This window comes from Blennius ocellaris, assembly GCF_963422515.1.
Source record: "Blennius ocellaris genome assembly, chromosome: 2".
Taxonomy (NCBI): domain Eukaryota; kingdom Metazoa; phylum Chordata; class Actinopteri; order Blenniiformes; family Blenniidae; genus Blennius; species Blennius ocellaris.
The window spans coordinates 25,589,579-25,611,799 of record NC_137651.1 but is presented as its reverse complement, the minus strand read 5'-3'; the positions used below and the strand labels follow the sequence as shown (position 1 = coordinate 25,611,799).

The following is a 22,221-nucleotide window of genomic DNA, read 5'->3' as shown; positions in this document are numbered from 1 at the left end:
CACAATTGAGGCGCACCCACTTACGGTACATTGAGCTAAGAGTCTGTTGAGCATTCAAATGCCAGTCAGTCATCGATAGTGGACTGTGAAGCTGAGGGCCCTCTCTGTTGGCAGCCAGCTAAATGGCTTTGTTGTACAAAAAAAAAAAAAAAAACAAGTGGCAGGCTGAATTCCACCGAAACAGAAAAATGACTGTCTCAAAGTGGGGAAAAATAATAACAGGGGAAATCTGCCAACATAAGCATTATTGAGTAAATGCGATGCAGATTCAACACATCAAATGAAGCCAGATCCAGCTGAATCCGACTGGTTTAACCGCAGCGTTTCCATAGAGTATCTTTAACAGTGTTGTTTTGCTTCCAGGGAAAGGGATTGATACAACCCACCCTGGCTATGGTTTCTATGGATCCATTGTGCTCTCCTTCTCCGCTGGGGTGCTTTCACTGCCATTTACCTCCTCCCTACCGCAGAAAACACTGAATATTTCTGGGAAGTGACCTGAGTGTTGGAAAAAAACAGGGAGGGCTTCGCCGTGCAGCAGTGTTCCCTTTGAGCGTGTTCAAAACGATGGCCGCAGGGCACACGCACATTCATGTGCGCATGCGTGCATCCATGTGGACACTCAACTTTGGTCTCCCAGTGGAGAAGCTCTCAAAGACCTCCCAAGCACACTGCCTTTCTATTTAATTTGGGCAGCCTCTGTTCTTCCAAAAGTGGCTTGATATTTAGAGTAGAAAAACACCACATTTGATAAAAAAAAAAAAAAAAAAAGGGAAGTATTGTTTGTTGTAAGCAACAGATGGAAAAGAAGTCAAAATTTCAGGCTTTTTAGTGGCAGCTTCGTGGACACGAGTTGATTGATTGGGACTCAGTGTTCTCAGATGTGATTTACTACAGTAAATCACAAGACAGGCTTTTTTTTTTCTTTCTTTTTTTTTAAGAAACAGATCTGAAAAAGTGTGTGCTGAGTAAGACCCCAAACATAAAATGAACCTGGTGTTTTGCTGAGTGCGGCATAAGCACAGAGCGATTGCCTCAGAAACGAGAGGAGCAGGCTGGATATGATCCGAGCCAAACGTCAGGTCCACAAAATGAACAGCGATTTAGTGATTGTACCAGAGGGATGATGAACCAGCTACCGGCGCTGAATGTTGTTATTAAAAAGTTGCTCAAGGACTTTAAAATACTGCATGTGAAATACTTTGGATGGTCGAGAGGATGATGTGCTGTGGGAGGAGCAGGTGAAACCGGAGCAGGAGAGCAACGATGGCCGAGGGAAGCAGCGGTACCACTTTTTAAAAGATTATTACAAGTACAAGTACTAATCTGTAGCTACTTGCATGTACCAAATACTGATACAAGTTAATGGCATACTCCATTGGCAAACAATACACAAAGGCTGTCTACAGTATGAACTCACTGTCTCCTCTTGATATTTTGGTCTGTCAGTATTTCTTACTTTTGTCACTCTTATTCATTTTAAAGAATCGCCAAACCACGGACATTGCCTGTGCCCTCGTCTACCTCCGGGAAAAGTTGCTGACGCACAATATCAGGTGATGCTCACCAGGTTGTATCTGGGAGCTTTATCATGCAGTATCGGACCAGATCCTGGTGTCAGTATTGGTGCATCCTGAATTTAGATTTGTATCTAATTTCTGTGTTTTATTTGTGCAGAAACTGCACTTATGAATAATCATTGTGTTTCTATCTCCTGATCTTATATCTACTCACTTCCAAAAGCAAAAATCAAAGATTAGAAAAGTGTTAAAGTTTTGAAACCTCTTTCAATACAATCATGGAGGTTAAATTATTTACTGCAATATGATCGTTCTCTAAGAATCTTTCACATTATCATAAATAAATAGCTATTTCATCCTCATGAAAGAGAAATTAATAATTACATCTTCCTTTGTTCCTTCAGGTGAAGTAATAGTCTACGTGAAATGTGGCCTTGACAAGTTTACAGCCGGCTACATAGCAGAGGATGACAGCTGCGGTTTTACAGGTATCCATAAATGATTCTTTTAATTCTTTCACAGTGATTCCGGGTTATCACTTTAATACGTTGCAATTAGACTGAGGACAAGCTGCTGTTCAACATAGAGGAGGGTTAGTTAGATTTCCTTTGTTTTATTTAATGTGAAATAATTATCTCTGGGAAGGAAAGGGAGAATGTACCTGTCATGTAGCACTTTATTTCCTCGTTATTGCTGAGTGGGTTGTTGTTCTTGAACATGTACAGGTTGAACGGAACAATGTGGTTGCTGTTGAGTCGTTTCCAAATCTCGTGGTCAGGAGTCGTCCAGCGGCCTGCGAGGACGTCATAATCCCGTCTGCCCATGTGGACCAGTCGGCTGAGCGGCTCATAGAGGCCGCCTTGGTAGCCGATGATGAGCTGGAAGCTGGGGTTAGTGTCGAGGTAAACCTCCCCAAATGCCGTGTGAAGGATCTGCTTAATCATGAGTCCAGAACCGCTGAACACAGCCAGCGGCGTTCCTATATTATCACAAGCCACATAAAACTCGTCCCCACTGCTCAGCTCCATGGCGAACAGATGTCCCTGCAGGTCGTAATACAGAGACGTGATCTCGGAGCTGGAGTGGTTGTACATGTGGGTGACCCGTGTGGGGCTGGATAAGTCCGCATAGAAGAACTGCAGGTGATGGCCCGAGCTGCTTCTGCTGGACACCCGCCGACCCAGCCCGTCATAACGGTATTTGATACTCCAGCTGCTCACCTTGTTGTACACTTTAATCAGCAGGCCGGCTGAATTGTACTCAAAGTATTCAGTGCCTCGCTGCTTGAGGAATCCGTCCTCGTCCATCCTGTACTGGGCATCTCCCAGACGGGTGATGCGGTCCCGGATATCGTACCGTAGAGGTGTGAGGCGTGCACTGTTTCCAGGGCTGAGGAGATGAAGGTTGCCATTCAGGTCATAGCTGTACCTCCACAGAGGCTTGTCATTGATGGAAACAACCTGGAGTTGACCATCGGCGTCGTACTCGTATGTGTAGCGCGTGGTGTTGGCGTAAGGGCCGACTTTCAGCTCCTTGGCCACCACTCGGCCCATGTTGTCATACTGCACCATCATCCAGTACATGAGGGAGCGAAATATCTCATACTGGACCTCCTTCACTCGCCCGTAAGCGTCAAAGTGTTTAGTGTGGGTCATCACTGCTGTGGTTATTATTTGATTTATGTCGTAATAGATGACTCCAAATTTCCCAAACTGTTCGGCTTTGCCAGACACGTCGTCGTAGCGGTAGAGGTCGATCGGTAACGGTGTCTCATTGATGACGGCCTGCATGCTGGTGACACGGAAACTGTTGTCATACACATAATCGAACCGAGCGTTGACCATTCCCTCTTCGCTGAATCTGAAAATCTGCCTGTCAATCAGGGGGCCAATCTGCCGGTATCGGATGGTGCACGTGAAGCCCTCGCTTTGCAGGTTGACAGTTTTCAGCATGCCGGCCACCTCATCGTATGAGAAACCGATGCGCGTGGTGTCGTAGAGGATCTCCAGCAGCTTGGCTAGCTTTCCGTACTTGTAGATGACCCTGCGGCCCGTGCCCAGGTAGGTGGTCTGCAGCAACTGGCCGTTCTCGTTGTAGTCCTGGAGCACCGAGGCATTGCCTTCAGGGGGGCGGTATGTATTTCTGTAGTAGCCAATGGAGCGGGAGGTCTCAAGCATCTGCCGTGCTACGTTGGGCATGGTCACAGAGGAGAGGCGATCATTTTTGTCGAACTCAAAGATGTACTGTCTCTGGCTATAAAGCAGCAGTACCATGGACTGTGAAATAAACAAGAAACAACATGTGTGATTGTTGTTAGTATTTTTACAGTATCCCTTTAAAAAACATCTCATCAGATACATTTACTGTTACATGAACACAAAACAATACAAACTACTTTAACCTCTACACGAGCCCTTTCCATTACATAAGGAGTCATAAAATTTATATTTTATGTAACTAATGCCCACATAATTAAATGGACCCAATTCATCGAGTTGTTCTGTTCAGTGTTGTTAGTATGTGTAGGATGGGACATGGCACCGAGATGGGATAGCACAATAGGATAGCCAAAATGTCAAACGCAATAACTGATTATGCATGCGACTGTGAGTCAGATTGGACCGAATTTCCATCATGAAAGTGGAGTTGTTAGTATTCCTTTCACATGAAGACTTCCTTAAGAGATGATTTCACAAACAAGCAGTTTCTCATTTCTTATTTGTAGGATCGTTTGATCTAAACAGTATGAAAGAACTCAATTTTTCACAACTCAGCAAATAGAACATTTTCATTCGTGCCCGTTTTTTGGGCCGATGAATGGCGATTTAAAATTGTCGGACTGAGACGACAGGCTGCATCATGACTCTCTGAGGTTTCTAAAAGACTGACTACAGACTATAAACAAGGTGACTGGTGACTTGTTTTCACAAAACTTGTCTGGAGAAAGAGAATAACAGCTCCTCAGCACCTTCCAAACAATCTTCCGTTCAATTAGTGAGTAGAAAGTGACATTTCACTCTGTACTTCTCATCAGAGCTATTTCAGGTTGAACTTTGCTGGCAGACGACGGTAACAAAGTATAACGTCTGCAGTGCAGCAGACACTTTTAATTACATTTTGGCTGATATCTGCGCTTGAGACTGATAATGCGGCAGGAACGCTGCTGAAGTATGACAAGTTAACCAACTCAAGTCAAAAACCGTCCCTCAAGTTTCTCATGCAAATATGCCTCCACACTTTATCTGCACAACACGAGTCAACAACAATCCGTACCTTCTCGAGGTAAGTGTAGCTCCAAGATTTACCATCGGCAAATATCTGGGAGGTGATCCTGCCATTCTGGTCGTACTCCATGCGAACAGACATGGTGCCTCTTTGGATGCCTGCCACATGCCCTCCAGAGGAGTATGTGACATTGACTCCATTCAGACGGCTGCTCGGCGCCCACAGCGTCGGTCGACCCGCATGGTCGTAGTGGATCCGTAACGTGAACTTCCGGTGGTCGTCATAAACCTTCTCGGTGCGGGTAATTCGATCAAAGTCCAGAGATAACAAATTCCTGTTATGAACCTGAGGGGGAAGGAAACAGAGGTAGTCAGAAATATTTAATGTGGCCAGAGCGGCTCACTCGAGTGGAAACAAACATGTTGAGAATGACAGGGAGCAACCTGCGCTCGTCTCTGCTGAGGTGGGAGACCTTTAATCACAAAGTGATTATTTTATATTCTTCTCTTCATGGCTTTTAATTATAACAGCGGTGCTCTATCTCAGGACCGCAGGAACCATTGAAGTGATGAAATTGTGAGAATTACCACATTTCTTTGTTTGTGAGAAATTTCTGCAGAGTCTAAGTATGAGTATGCCCATTCATCCAAGAAACATTAAGAGTCACATTGATCATTAAATTCATTTTTACTGCTTACTGAAAAGAATCGCCGAATGCAGATGACTCATTTTATTTAGCCATTTCAGTAAATTGGAAATGAGGGGGAAAAAACAGGTTTCCGCTTAAGACTCTTTTTTCACATGCACGGGGTTGAAAAGAGTGCTGTTCAATACCTGTGCTGTAACCAAATGAGCAATCCTATAGCTTTTCAGTATTGTTTATAGGTTTTACAAGCAGAAGACTTAGGAAAAATAGAGTTTAAATTAAGTAGACTGCAGGTCAAACACCATCTGGGGAAATATGAGAAATTGGGGCTTTAGCACTATAATTAAAACTATCCTTTCAATCAGTCTGTTTGCTTTGGGTTTTTTTTTCTTATTATTAATAAGAGTTTCTCTTGAGGTGTGCAATCATTAGGATGGCACATCTTTCTATAGAGGTGTAAACTCTATAGCTCGGTGAAAAAGCCTCACTTTTTCATTCTCACATTAGGAAAAGCATGCTTAGGCCTCTCATCTGTGAAGGGACAATTACACCCGAGACAATTAATGTCACTAATACCTAACTGAGAGGATTACTTTGACTGAAAAGCGACAAACTCGTGAGAGGCACACATCTGTGGACATTAGGAGCCGCATGAGCAGATCTGGGAAGCAAGTCCGAAGGAAACAGATGGTGAGCTGGAACCCCCCAATCCCTCCCTACTTTCAGTAAGTCACTCTGGGGGCTTTTCCACCAGAAAGAACCAGGGGCGGAGCTATCGCTGCTGGGGGCGGAGTTATCGCTGGAGTTATCGCTTACTTTAATATTTTTATTCTCTTTCTCTATGGCCACTCTGGGGGCTCCGGACTAAAACAAGATGAATGTGAAAAAACACCAATAAAGCGAAGAGGACACGCAATGTTTTCTCGCACTTTAGTCTTGGTCCCTGACGATGAATACAGTCCGTCTCCTCGTTCCCGTATGAGCGCTCCATTGGTGAAATCAGTGACGCACTACGTTTTGGAGTGACAATGACGTGGCTCTAATGTGGCTCAGTCGACAATAGGAAAACAACCGGTTCTTTGGCGGTGCTAATATAAGAACTGGCACTGCCACCGGCCGTGAACTAGCATTTAACTGTTTTTGGTGGAAAAGCCCTAACAGTGTGTGATTCAAACGTTATAATTACAAGCTCCACCGTGCAACATGCATCTAATAACCTTTGATGACTCATCAAATTTGACATGTCAGTATGCAAGAGGGTTACTTCTAACCCTAACCCAATATTGGGTTTTGTATGGCCTCTGAACTAAAATGTGTTTGACATTCCTGCTTTAGAGGGAAGGCAGGGTGAAATGATTTAGTCATGTACAGAATGTAGGAGAGATGACAGAGGTCCTGAGAAAAAGATACGGATGGATGAGCAAGGGGAAGTGGATTGAAGAGACATTATATTGTCAGAAAATGATCGAGAAAATGCCAAAAAGGTAAGAAACCCTGACTGATCCTGCATTTCCTCAAACATAATTCAGTGTTCCCAACATTATCACGGGCAGGACAGACTTGCACTCTTTCCACCAAAGTCCTTTGTTGAAGAAACTGGTTTCTGCTGTTGTCAAGAGTGAAAGAAAGATCTGACAGCGTTGATCCTAAGATCCCCCGAGAATGGAAACCCATTCAAGAGGAACGCTTTCAAATTGGACATCATCACTAAAAGGAATTTATTCAAAGAAAGTAGGTGTGCAGGAACAGAACACAGCCTGTTCGACTACACTGGACTTAAAATGTAGCATTTTAAAGTGATCGCCACATAAAATGTCAGCGCAACATTTGAACTTTCAATCAATATCAAAGACATTTGTGTCAAATGACAATCTCAATTTGTTGTTTCACAAGCAAAAACACCTTTTCATCGGTTCTCATGATTAATTCAGTTCAGCCAGAGTTTTCATCAATGACACAAGTTTGTTCTCAATTTGCAATCAAAGGAAACATCTTTGTTTTCGACTCGAATCTCTTCTGAACAGATACAGAAATGCTAATACACAGAGTGATGGCTTTGTCTGTTCTTATTCCGACTTGAAGTGGGAAAAGATTTATGTCGCGGTGGAGTGGCACCCACAAGGGTCTCTAATTACTGCACATTAACAAACTACTCCAACGACAGGGAGGGTTTGTTTTCATGGAAGTAAACAGAGTCTCTGTGAGTCAGCAGTGTAAATCATGAACATTATGACTGGCTGGGAGGGCGGAGCCCGACGAGCATAAAAACCACTGTAAAAAAAGAGGGAAATTGAGGACTTGTGTAGCCTCAGGACAAAACAAAACAAACCCCAGCACATGAAGTTCCACAGACTGACAAACGCAGTCGGAAAAAACAAACCGTGACACAAACAGCATCCGTCTAAATGCTTTTCTTTATCGTCTCTGCTTACAGCGCAGCACAAGAAGGATCTGTGAAGTCAGATACCCTCTGAATTCATCCACCCCTCCGCTCCACTGACCATGTGCTGCCACACACTCGCCCAGCCACCCACGTAATATCACTTGACATGTCACTCAAGGTCGCTCAATGATTCCATCTCTGTTCATCCCCTCTGTTCTTGCCATTAGGCTGCTTCCAGTTCCTATCTCACCCCTGGAGCCATTGTCTGTACCATACATTAGAAGCTTTCACTTCCAAAGGGACGATGAAGCCATTAAATGAACAGCCAAAGACAGACAAAGTGGCACCTCCCTATTAGCTGCATTAAATTGCATGTTGTGGACAACTTAGCTGAAATTGCCATTTGCTGTACAATATTATAGGAAAGACAACAAAAGAGCTCAATTGAGACAGACTGTATATACATCAGAGCAATGTGTGTGTAGCCTCGAACGGGCCATTGCAGACGGGTGACAGAGGAAAGCTTGTATGGATATGACTCGAGATGCACTGGTACCACTTTTTTTTTTTAAGTAGTAGAGTACAAATCCTAACTTATTGCTACTTGCTGATACAGAGTACTAATGCGAGGAATCATTAAATGCCATTAAGCCTAATATATACTCCGTACGCAAACGATTTGCGAAGGCTATGTTTTACCGTGACCTCTGCACAGCCTATGCCTGGGGAGAGAGGTGCATGTAGTGCAACCCACAACAGATTTAGTCTACAGTGTGCATAGGGTAGCGTGAAGCGTCCATCTATGTACTGCCATATGTATATTGTAGACTGTAGACCGAGACACTGTGCTTTCAGCTACACAGCCCTCCTGATTTTAATGTCTATCCTATGTTTTTCATGTTTTAACAATAGATGAGTCAGCATTTAATTCATTTATGCAACAAAACTACTATGTAATGCGTGTTATTTAATTAAAAACACGTGAAAAATACAATTCAAAGGTGTCTGTGATATGCACAAAGGTAGGCTCCCTAAGTACGCAGCCGGAGAAACAATGGCGTTAAGAGCCCGATATGTAACAGCGACCAAAAATCTAACAATGACCCAAGTTGTTATAAAATATAATGGAATATAACCCGAAATGTAATAACTGGTTGATAATGTCGAAAGATTTAACAATAATTTAAATGTGATTCTTATATGTTTAATGCTTATCCATTATTTTGCACTGATTATTGGAGAGACAGATCACAGATAATAGACAACAGAAGACTATAGATGACTTGGGCACCAGCAATCTTACATGAATACCATAAACTGTGTATAAATATATGTATAAACAGATAGTCCAAACTTTCAGTGGGATTCAAATTGAAGCAGTTCAAATATAAACCATAAATCATTAACTCACTATATGATGTAATAACAATAATACAATATTAGGGGGAAAATATTTTGCCTGCTCAATAATGTAATTTTCATAGGTTTTTAAGTTTTGGGCTCAGCGTCTTGTTACGTTATTCACCAGTTATTACATTTCGGGTTGTATTACATCATATTTTACAACATTTTGGGTTGTTGTTACATTTCGGGTTAATGTCATATATCGGACTCTAAACGTTGCGTCAAGCCAAAGAGAAATATGAATTCAAGTACACAGAACATATATCTTCACAGAATGTGGCTTCATTGAAGCAAGGGACAAAATCAAGCTGAATGCATCTTTTGTGATAAACTGGAAGAATGAATGTTTGAAAGTCTAATGTAGTAGAGAAAAAGGCAATTGCTTACCCGTAATCTGCGTCCGTACACCGTGACCTGGCCACGAGCCTGCTCCTTCCTCTGTCTCCATTCTACCAAGTTGAGGCCGTTGTCGATGGCCAGGGTCACGTTCCTCTTGCTGACTGTGGGGTTGACCGTGCCAGCCAGCAGGTGGGGCTCAGTGTACAGCGACACCTCCATGCCATTGGCCAAAACAAGCCGCAGTGAGCCATCCAAACCGATGAAGTAGCTGTTTCGAACTTGATCTGTGGAGGTAGAGAGGCCACATTTGAGAAATAAACCCCCCTTAAAAAAATGAGGATGATTAGGATAAGACGAAGCGAGTGGAAAAACAATCAGAGCTTCTTGCAGCTGATGCAAGCGCGCTAAATCTAATATTCATCTCAGTGAGACACAAACATAATGACCTAAAATGGCTGCTCAGCAAAAAGAAAGCCTTTAGCAGCAGTATTTAACTGAACCACTGCGATAATGTTGGGTCTGTGACAACAAAGATCAATAGTGAGAGGTTTCACTGCGCCAGTAAAGTAAAGTTTTACAGCTGTTGCAGCAGCCTGGAGGATATGGAGGAATGAAAACTATCAAAGCTGCTCGGTTGCCTGAGGCTACAGAAAAGAGGCAGAGCGAAACACACACACCCGCACACTGCATTACTAGTGGGGACTCAGTGACACCTTGATCATTTCAAACAATTGTCAAAACAGTGAATTTATTCATAACCTCAGCTATAAAACAACCACATGTGAAAAGTTTCTGGTCAGCAGGTGAAAGGTCGGACCTAAAAAGTTCACCCCCCCTTGTTTAGGACCCCATAAAAACAACATGGAAATGCGCACGCGCGCGCACGCACACACGCGCACACGCACACGCACACGCACACGCACACACACACACACACACACACACACACACACACACACACACACACACACACACACATGCTGTGTATTTTTTGTCTTTGAATTTTCATCACATTCATTAGACAGAATGCCTCACCTTATTATTAACCCTAACTTTAATGTAATCCTAACATCCTCCGTCTAATTTATATCTAAGGTATAATTTTTACACCAATTTTTTTTTTTTAAAGATGGATACTTGTTTCTTGTCACCAAAAGTCCATATAGTGTAATGTGAGTTTGTCAACACATTTCACATCTTACAAAACTGCTAATCATTTATTCCCACGAAAACACACACACACACACACCCACCCACACCCACACACACACACACACACACACACACAGCAAAAACACTTCTCGATTACTTCAAAGCACATCACTTTGATTCTGATTTATTTTCAGTACTGAACCACTACCCCTCATACCATATCATCACATCTTACCCGCAACACAGATAGCGTATGTCTAACCTTTTGGTAAAGATTTCCCTTTGTCTGCATGAGAAAGAAACACATCCCTGTGAAATGACTGTGTAAACAGTCCTTACAGCACTACGAAAGCCTTTGCTCCTTATACACACATACACATTCATGCACTGGGGATAAATCTAAGGCTGTCTGTTATTCTCCCCAGGTGACAACAGTCTGTGTTCCAACTCCAGACTGGTGACTAATGTTTCCACTGAGCATCCCAAACACTTTTTATCAGAAGATGCCTCCGCCTTGCCTTCTGTCAGCTGAGTGACGGGATGCCGGATAAATTTCATTCTCACTGAGAACAGTGTGAAATTAAGAGTTTGTAAACCTCAACCTCATATAAAAACATATATATATTGTGTGTTGTATTTGAGTGCTTGTGACAATCTTGCATCACAGTGGGCAGTTAACAATAAACATAATGTGGTAATGTGGAGTGTTGCGTCTGTCTTTCGCACAAAGCGCGGCAGGGCGAGCTGTACATTAGTAAGAAGAGAAATGGGCCGAGGCGGTAGGCCTGACCTTGCACTGGCCCTTACCTCTCTCCATCATGCAGACACTTCAAGGGTTGACCACAGACCTCTGGGGCAGACCCTACTGAAAGCAGGCCTCTGAGACCAGACCAGGCTGAAAAATACTGCTGAAGTGCAGAGTTTACACTAATGCATTCATACAGTTCATCGGGACGCGGATCTGCTTGAGTGTGACATTTAAAGGAGGCTGAGGGCTGCAGAAAACCATGCATAAAACAGAGAAATGCGTGTGACTAACAGCACACGGTCCAGCTTCCTCAGCAGTCTAAAAAAGCTGTTAATGAAATTTGAGAAACAAACCAAAACAGAACAAGCCCAATATTATTTCATTACAGAAATGTAATTTTGCACACGCACGCACGCACACACACACACACACACCTGTAGGCAATATTTGTTGATATATTTAACTCATCACTACAAATATTACATTCAATTTTGATAACAGTATAATGTGTTTATATGTCACCCTAAAATATATCCAAATACTCAACCAAAGAGTAGCTGCATCTGGTTAAAACATGGTCCCAAAACAGAAAACACAATGTTATACATATAACATGTATTTTTTTCCTATAACACACCTGATTCGTACTATAGCTGTACGATTTCTCTTGGTCAGTCTTTATTTTGAACTTGATAAACAAGTTTAATTGAAGAGAAGAAAAACAGAGAGGAATCTGTGACATTTGTGCGTTCATGTGTTATGTGATCACCCAGTTGCAAGCGTACAAAGCAGACAATGGTGAATTAATTACCAGCCAGGTTCCTGGCGCCACTTTTCTCACAGGCTGATGTCTGAGACAAGGTCACAACACGGACGTGACCACGCCATTAAATAACAGCAAGAAACCAGAGATTGTCATCTACTCTTGCAGCTTTGCAGTGAACCAGTGGGCTCAGGGAGCTGGGGGCTTAATCTTATGTCTTTTAGACAAAGGTCCAACTTATGAATGAGTGATCAACGCAGCAAACTCGTTGACCAAAATGAGATATTAGAATCCTTACACGTTTAAAAAAAAAACAAAAAACAAAACAAAAACACATTTCCCACAAGATTTCTCAAACCTGAAGGATCTTGTACTTGACCACAGGCACTGTATTTTATGATTTGTTTTTACGACAGAAAATCAATATTTGTTTCATTTCTTGGAAATGGGAGCAGGTCTCCACCTCTTATTGAAAACAGAGGAGCAACAAATACTACTGTTAGTGGATTTATAATTTCATAGATGGAACCCTGATGTCTCTGAACCCCAGGCGCCGCCATGCAGGTAGGTTTGATTTTATTGACCTGGACTTTGAATGATCTGTCTACTGCCCGTGAGAAATCACACTTGGAATAGGTATTTGTCAAGAAGGATGCTAGCTCATTCATGGTCTAATTACTCGTGGCTTTTCTGAGTAGTCTTAGTGGAGACTGTCAGTGCCCGATGGTGCCTCCTCATATGCTCTCATTACAAGCAGTTGTCGCTCAGAAAAACATATATTTTTTTCAAAGTGACTGTCTACGAAAAAGTCTGAACTGCCTTTTGTCTTGGGTCCTATGTGGCATTAGGTTGCCGCAAGATTTCAGAAAAGGGGCAATAGCCCCATAAAACACAGCTTCCCAAATCAAAAGAGCTCAAACGAAGCTTGTTTAACCTTTTGAAATTAGGAAACATAATTTTACTGGTACTAAAACCAATGACTGAAAGCACACAGAAGTCTGATTAAGGTCTCAGTTACCCAACAATGACAGAAAACCCCAAAAACCATAAAAACTGTGTTTTCATATTAGGGCAGTTGTGGGTGCTGTTGGTTGTTTTAGTAACGAAACGTTTGCTGCGCAACTTTCATGTTGTTCCTGAAAGAGCAGACGTGAGGCAGGAATGGAGACCGGGACTTGGGAGTAGATGCTACGGCCGAAACCGATGCGAGGACAGACCTCGGAGCTGTCTGGTGCACCGTGTGTGAAACACGCACCAGGTTTGGATCTGGTTACGCTTTTTAAATAACAACAACAATAATAATAACAATAATAATAATAATAATAACAATAATAATAATTGATAATAAAACTGTTTTTTTTTGCTCTCATTCCACTCGTTTGGCCCAATTGAGAAGAAATGGGGCTCTTATATGGCCCCTGAACTAAAATGACTGCTCCGAATCACCCATAAAACTCAAAAACTACAAGGGTCCATTGCTGACACTCACAGCTCTTCCACCAACACAATTCACCTCACAAAATCAGCTGTTCCACTCGTGACTTACACGAAAAAGACACTTACCCTGCATAAGTGTGTAGAAGGTGCCAGAGGCTGACAGGTTGGTGGTTATGGTGATATCCTCTTTGTTGGAGCCCTCAGTCTGGATGCGGACCGAGCTGTCTGCGTCCGTGCGGTAGCTGCTCACTCGGCCCGTGGGGTAAGTGACGTTAGTCAGACGGCCGTAGCTGTCGTACCTACAAAGAAACAGGACGACGTGAAACGGGAAAGGCAAAAAGAGGCATGCCGTCTGAACGTGGGCATGAGCTGTAACTTTGACAGAAGCCAAAATGGTGTTGTGATACTGAAATTTACCGAGCCTTGCTGAGAAATGTTAAATCACAAGAAAGCCAGCCATAATCATGAATGCAGGTCAGGTATGCATAAATGCATGTAGGTACATAAATGTGAGTAATGAGCTGCTCTGTCATTTCAGATTTGCAGTGATTATGAGTTGCTCTCTGTAAATAAAGTGTTAGAGGATAAACTGTTCCAGAGGTAATTACAGGTAGAGATTGGGAGGTTTTTTTTTTTCCAGGAGAGTGTGATATTTCCTTCTCAGTGTCACAAATTGTAAAGACGTGTCAACACAGGCGGTAAACACGGCCGCAAATCCATCAGTGGTGGCAGCCCGTGGTAATAAAACTCCAAACTATCAGATTTAATCACCAAACCACAATCAACACAACTTTCAAAAAGTGTGAAATAATTGCCCAAGTTGTCTTTTCATGAATTAAAAGTTGGTCAAGGGGAGAAGCTTTGGACTCTTCGAGATATTTCAGCACCAATGATAGAAATGTATTTCATTCTGTGAATGCCCTTCAATGTATATATGTAAAAAGAAAACGTGAAAAATGAGAACTTCTCGTATGCATGTGGAAAAGTGAGCAAAAAAGATTAGCGATATCACCTAATCTTATTATACACTGTATGAAATCGAGGCACTGAGGTGCGACTCCTCGAAGCGATGAAGCATCTTTGGAGCCCGCAAATCAGTCAGTTCATCACATACACGAACACGAGTGGCCAGATTGTTTCGTTTTGCTCAGAGAGAACATCAGCATGCAACAATTTGAAATATCTCTGATTGCTGGGTGTTTGAGAACAGCAGTGAGTGAACGGTACATTACTTAGAATGAAGACTTCTTCTCTGTGAACTGAATACAGATTGGAAAGCCCTCTTCGATGTTGCTGCCTGCCATAATAAAGCATCTAATAAATGAGATGGCGGGTGCTGGTTTACAGATATTTTCTCGGTGCTGCCATCTCAAATATCTAATATGGAAAGGAAGAGTGGGAGAGGAATCATCTCCTGGAGATAAATGTTATCTGATCTTTGCTGTACGAAGGACTGGGATTCATAGATGCATTTCAACCTTAAGTCCTCCACTTCAGAAAATGACAAAGTAAATTATATTTACGCATTTGATTTCTTTTCGATAGTCTTAATTCCTTCCTCAGAAAAATTGGGCTTGTCGCGCATATCAGCAGCAAAAGCTATCCGTGTCACACGTTATCAACACGGTCGCGCTTTGAACTGTCCGCTTCATTTGACACAATGCTCCTGTTTGCCTTCAACCCTGCACAAAGGACTAAATCCACACGACAGAAATCTAATCCAAGAGCCACACTACATGCCCCAGCTTGATCACTGACCCAAACTCTCTCTGTCTCAATTAGGGCCTTGAGCTAGTTCCATTCCTCGAGCTTCACCGCTGAGCTGTAATGGCTCCGGCCTGCTTCGGCTCAGCCACTTATTAGCTGGCTTTCTCTGGACATGTGGGGGGGCAAGCAAGGGCAGGGTGCGTAGCGGAAGGAGAGGACCGGTTTCCCCCTGGACGACCACGAGTCGGTTCGGATCGCGTCACCTTTGTGACACACGCAAGCTCCGTGACCTTTCATGCTGGGGCCCAACAATAGGCCTAACAATTTGCATTAGTGTCATTGGATTTATACAGTATTTTCATATTTTCTCTGCTGCCTGAAGCTTTCAGATCCACTATGACTGACTCTTTTGTCGGTCTATTAAAGTACACACAAGAGCCTTTGTTTAAGCCTCGCTGTACTGAAGATAAGTAATATTTAGGTGCCTTTCAGAATTTGATTCATCTGCAGTCACCATCAAACTTAAAGACGCATCATTACAAGAGATATAAAAGGTGCTAAGCAATGCTTACAATAAACATCCGTGGAGCTTTTTGTCCTTTGTTCACGAGTCAATTCTTGCATTGTAGTTGTTGTTCCGTTCAAATACATTTTCATCTATGGACCGCAAGATGTGAGTGCACATAATTAATATGGCTGAAATGTTTAGCAGTGCACTTTATTGGGCAGAGATAAATGGAGGTTCTGATGGTAACAAATTACGATTCTGACCCTCGGGTGTTGGAGTGACCTTCAAAGCTAATTATTGCAGGAAAACAAACACTCTAAATGAAACACGGATGAAATGATTTGCTGTAGGTAATGTGAGATGATTGCTTCATTTAATAGGGATAATTAATTTTCCCCACCATACCTTTAAATGCATCAACATTTTAGGATGGACAGTAATATGTCAAAATTGTGGAAATCTCTCAGGAATCAAACCAGAGACTCACTCGATCAAATATAGACGTGCTTTGCATTTTCAATTGTTTTCCTCCAACTTATGTTCTTTTATTTGTCTGGATGGGTTGTACATGTTTGAAGGTACAGTCTGTGCACTCAGACATAATGATATTTAAAATGTATTTCTTTTCAGCAGATTAAAGGTATTGGATGTGTTGACATGTGCTGGAAATTTGTGTCTGTCTCTGTGTTTAATATGTCCTGCTGCTGACCATGACATTTAAATCTCAGAGAAACCTCACTCTTAGTAAAGGTCAAATCATAAATACATTCTGAAGGTTCATTTATGCTGTGCATGCAGACACAAATAGCTCAGACAGTGTGATCATTAATGCTTCCAATATTTCCATACATTCAGTGCAATAGAATAAGCTGTTGGCAATCATAAGGTGCTAGAAGAGAGAAGAACAATGATAAGCAGAATGGTTACCATGGTAAGGATGGTGGTGCTAACATTGGTTGAAAAGAAAGAACAATCACAGACAATCAGAAGTTTGTGACACCTCTTCATTACATTTACTTAAGCATAATATATCAAAATTAAAATTTTTAAATTGAATATATTTTACTTCTAAAAGAAACATCCAAACCCTCAATTACAACATCTCAAATAACCATCCCACTCTTAGCAATGAAACATATTCAAGACTCTTTTTTTTTCTAAAAAGCTTTCATTTTAAGACATTTTTTAAAAATAACTTGTTTTTCTTGGTGAAAAACCACATGCATAGTTCATACAAGGATGCATTTTACGCACTTTTAATGTGTCACTAGAAATATACTGTCTGTTTCTATATATGTAAGAGTATTGTCAGCCATTTCACCAACATTCAGAGCAATAACTCAAAATTCCAACCACCCACTGAATTTGTTGAGGCCGCAGGCAATTCACTCCACCTTGAGAGATGCCTATGCATGGCTGCTTTAGTGCCTTTTCCACTGCATCGTTTTTTTCAGCACAACTGTCTCAGATGACGACCAAATCAAACACAGGTGATAAATGTCTGCTCACATTAAACACAGCGTCTGATTATGTGTCAGAGTTATATTCCTCCAGCGAGGTGTAACAGATGTCTGACCAGCCAATCTGCTTAATCACACTTTTTGGAATGACACGCAGTTAGCAAGGCATCCCTTGCTACGTCGCATTAAGCAAAGGGACAGATTGCGCCACACGCGAGTCACAAGGACGTGAAATCCTAACCTGGAATGCTGAAGCGAGTGTTTTCAGAGGCCCCCACGCTATAGGTGTAGTTCAAACCAATCAATTACTACCCCCGGCTATTCTATTAGAGCGATATTGCAGTGCCTCGCCGACACCCTATGGTTAAAATGTGCTTGCCTGTAGATATATGTTCTCCTTGCACTCAATGACTCCAAACCGGTGATGGCCTGCAGTCTGTCACTTAAAGCAAGGGTGCAGATGAGTAACATATCATCCAGTAATCCTATTTGGTATGATAACAGCAAATAGGATTACACCCATACTTCCACAGGTCGTGTATTGTGAGTGACACAGACATGCAGACGTAAGAAGAGAGCTTATATGCCGATATACTAAACTCAGATGACAGAGAGCTCTAAACTCGCGAATGCTTTTCAGCTTCGAGTGAGCTTTGAGTTCAGATACTAGATATGACTTTGAGCAAACTACAAATCGGATTTCAGAGATTTAACAGATCTCTCAGTTGCCCCTTGGGGCAAAGCGGTTGTTAGCTCAGCTGGACTCTTAACATTTAAGGTAGAAAAATTAAAAGAGCCACTCACTCGAAGAAGGTTGTCCATCCGTTTTCATCCGTCTTTGTTGCTAGCAGTCCTGAGCTTCCATGGTAGGTCATGACAGCTAGCTCCTGACCCTGGGCAGCGACAGTTTTGAGGGCGTTGTTCGTGCCAATAGTGAACCAGAACGTCTGTCCATCAGGGACCATCAGCCACAGAGGCATCCCTGTTGTGTCTCGTCGTATGATCACTGTGTTTTTGTTCTTGTCTGTGATGCTGCTCAGGTCTCCCACCCCTGTGTAGGTTAGATTATAGAGGTGGTCTCCTGTAGTCAGACTTTGGGTGAAAATGTGGCTGCCATTGGAATCAAACAGATACAGTTCATCGTTAATAGGAGAGGACACCTCGTACATGCTGAGCGGATTGAGATAGGGCTTGTTTTTGCGCACATAGCGGATGCGAATATTGCCCAGATCTGCGATATAAAGCTCTCCATCTGGACACACCGCCAAAGAGGAGGGTGCTTTCAGCTTAGCGTCCTTGGCATAGCCTTCATCTCCAGAGTAACAATCACAGTTGGCGTCGTTCTTGCAGTCACAGCCACTTGGTGCCCCGGCGACGAGGGAGATTTCTCCATTGGTGGACACCTGTCGTACTCGGTTTATTTTCTTTTCATCTGACTCAGCGATGTACAAAATGCCTGTGTGAGACACAGCTAGAGCATTTGCAGACTCCAGGGTAGCGTGGACCGCCACTTTGCTCATGAGGAAATGGTCGATCCCGGGCACCTGGCAGTGCATTGGACGGCCAGCTATGATTCGGACCTGGTGGTTCTCTGAGATCTGAAGGACGACATTGTTGTCCAGCACGTACAGGGAATTGTCCATGGGGCTCACTGCCAGGTCTGTGGGCCACTCAAGACGCACCTAGGAGGAATAGGAAACAGAAAAATATCAGCTTCAGGTCACCAAAACAGGCCACCCTCCTATCGATCAGCAGAGTTTACAATTTATCAGAGGGATAAAGTGACCAAACGGAAGAATCATTTAAAACCACTTATAAAGATACACTGCGGGAAAAGAGGAGCTGAAAGCAGAAGGATTTATTATCTGATAATAAGCAAAAGGATAACAGCTGGTGCACCGTTAAGAGCAGGAAGACAATTTTTTTTTAGATCAAAGATGATAACAATGGTGGTAAGAAGGGCAGCATGAGAGGAGATCATTCAAATGATCAGATTAAGTGAGAAAAGTGCACTGCAATAGATCATAAGGAAAGTGGACACATAAGGACAAAGCTTCTGCATCCTTCACCTCTGCAGAGCCTCTGTTTTCCTTGCTTTGGGTTATTAATTTTGTAATGACAAGAGATTGCATGAGTCCTTGAAAAAGAAACTGGGGCACACTTACCAAATGAAAGCCTAGTCCATCTCTGGCCGCCTAAATTATGACTTATTGTTCTGCTAACAATGTATCAGGCTTTTAACAAATTGGAGTGATTGGCTTCATCCAATTTACCAGTCTCTCTCTCACTTATGATCCCAGTGGGATCCCTTAGAAACATAATATGAAGTGCCATATTTCAATAGAAGCCTTGGAGCTTCAACAAAGAAGACTGATTACAGCCTCAACCAGAATACAAAGACATTTTGGGAATTTGGGCAACATTGTTTTGTATATTTTTTCCTATTCATGGAAAAAATGAAAATAAAATGCATTGTTTTATTAGAACAGACACAGGGACATCTCCTGTGCATCATGTTATGCATTTCTGTGCATTAAATAGATGAGCACTTCACAAAGATAGTCACATTCACCCATTCACACATGCTAGTAGTGATAGAGCCACAAATGTGCTCACTGAACTGGTATAGAAGATGAGGGATGGATTGATGAACCAGATCTGATTTTTTTCTGCCAGGCTGTGTTTTTTGTTGTTGTTGCAAAGGCCATCACGTGTAATACACTGACTTCTGTCAAATAATTTGGGAACCAGGAAACAACATGATTAGATAGTCCCACACAAAGACGCCAATGCTTTAAAATAGCATGGTCCACAGTGTCAAAAGCTTTTGACAAATCAATAAAAAAAATGTTTTATCAAGAGCAACAAGTATGTCATTTATCACTTTTGTAGCAGCTGTGATGGTGCTGTACTTTTTCCTGAAGCCGGATTGCAGTTTAGAGAGAAGTTCATTAGAGTACGGGAACTCTTTTAGTTGATCACAGACAACAATGTAAGATGCTGTATTTATGTGTGGTTAAACTTGAGTCCCCAGCCACATTTCAGAAATGGCATCTTTCACGAACAAAACAAATCTTAAAAGCATTGAATGATTTCATTCAGTAGAATCGTATTGATCGAGTGGGAAGGGGGTGGGTGGCTGGCGAAGGTCTTTCATGATCTTTGATGGATGCTCATCCTCCCACTCTTTGAAAACCCCTACAATACAAGATTATTCAGCGATGTGACTCTACTCAATTCTAATAGAGCATTAAGGAGCCAGTTAGCGACGACTAACTGCATCCAGGTGGAAGACTACCAACCATAATAAGTTTTTAAAATTCCTGTTATCTGCACTTTTTACTTTTCTAATTTCCGTGTTAATGCTGATGCAACAACTCATTTAAGACTAACCAGGGGCTCCGTGGAGATGATTATGCTTCTACAAGCTTTGTACTAGTCATATTCTCAAATCCCTACCTTTCTTTACAAGTGAAGTGTTCACCTTTGACTGAGAAACAGATTTGAGCGCCACACACCACTCGCATCCCATAAAACCTCCCATCATCCCCCGCAAAACGGAGGAGGTTTATATAACAAGATCTATCTTTTGTGGGCACATACAACAAACAGGAGACTGGCAGTGGATACATGTCGTCTCTCAGTGAGCAGAAAATGCATTTACTTGGGTAATGAAGGGGAGACTTTCAATTTCTTAAAACCTATTTCTTGTCAACACTGGTGGTTAAATATTTCATGAGCCAGTGTGGAGCGGCTCGAGGGAGTTGCCTGTAAGGAGGTTTTCACGCCACTCTGACTGATGAGGGGGTTATTTCTCGAGCTGCTATCCCATATGCTGTAACCCGATCATACCCTCCCCTTCATACAGTGGGGCATCTGTCAGTAGTGGCTGAAGGACACTGGCAACATTTTTTGTAAAAATGGACTCATAGGCCAAGGAAGCGAGCCACAAATTTGCACCAACGTTATTTATAAATGCATGTGAACTCTTATTAGAACCATAATGGCATATTCCATTAGCAATCTCCTGACTCTTTATTTGAATCAGCATGATGCCCATCTGAGGAATAGTAATATGTCATTATTTGAAGTTCCCCTCAGATTTGAATTGGATGTCACAGTCAGAAACTCGATAAAGCTTTCTGAAGCCCCTAACACCCTTGAAATATGCTCAAGTGATCTAGTTTTAAGACATGGGTTCCCTCGATTTAAGTTTGAACTCAGCAGGGAGCAAGGAGAAGATTTCCCAGACTTGAAACAGAAAATGGAGCAGATCTCTGGAATAAAAAAATATAAAAGAACAACACACACCCAAAAATAAAAGTCTCGGTTTAAACAACTTAAAAGATTGAGGTCACTGAGGTCAAAACTGTGTCTTTTATAATACAAAGTTAAAAGAAAGGTTGCAGAGCATTACATAGAGTTATCAGCTAGTTTTAGCTAGCTGCACAGAAAACAATAACCTCATCCGAGGTGAGAAAGAGAGAAATCTCACATTTTTCTTCTTCCCTGAAACAGGTGTGGTGTGGCAAATGTAATGACCAGTGTGATGAGGCTTCTCCAGAGAAGCTCCCGTTCTAAGTGAGGGGTTGGGGAGTGTTTGAAGTAGGAAGCTATGTGCTCCGAATGAATTTTTAATGGATGCTTTTTACTGTCTGAGTGTCTCTGGCAATGCTTGTGTGATTTGTCATCATTGTGGAGCTGCAGTCAGTCTGTGTGTGTCCTCGTGCCTGTGTAACTGGGATGGCAAGCATCTATAGGCGCGCTTGTGTGAGGTGGTGAGGGAGCGGTGAGCAAGGGGTCACGGGGGGTACGGCATTCCCCCGAGGCTGGAAAATGGGCAGCTGGAGGCTTTTGCTTCCGCCAATGAATACATCATCTTACACAGACCGAAATGCTTCTCAATAAAGACATGCAAGTTCCCCCTCA

At 42.4% G+C, this 22,221-nt stretch overlaps 1 protein-coding gene across 2 annotated transcripts in view; it reads right to left on the bottom strand.

Moving 5' to 3' along the window:
• The window catches only part of tenm4 (teneurin transmembrane protein 4), a gene marked incomplete at both ends in the record, with an annotated part of 133,151 nt that overhangs the window by 5,756 nt on the left and 105,174 nt on the right, over positions 1–22,221 (bottom strand). For both annotated transcript variants that reach the window (XM_080513885.1, XM_080513886.1), the window contains 5 exons: positions 2,182–3,796; positions 4,794–5,090; positions 9,566–9,801; positions 13,744–13,916; positions 18,097–18,974. In XM_080513885.1, the coding sequence (XP_080370011.1) occupies positions 2,182–3,796; positions 4,794–5,090; positions 9,566–9,801; positions 13,744–13,916; positions 18,097–18,974 (3,199 nt within the window). The remainder of the gene's footprint in view (positions 1–2,181; positions 3,797–4,793; positions 5,091–9,565; positions 9,802–13,743; positions 13,917–18,096; positions 18,975–22,221) is intronic.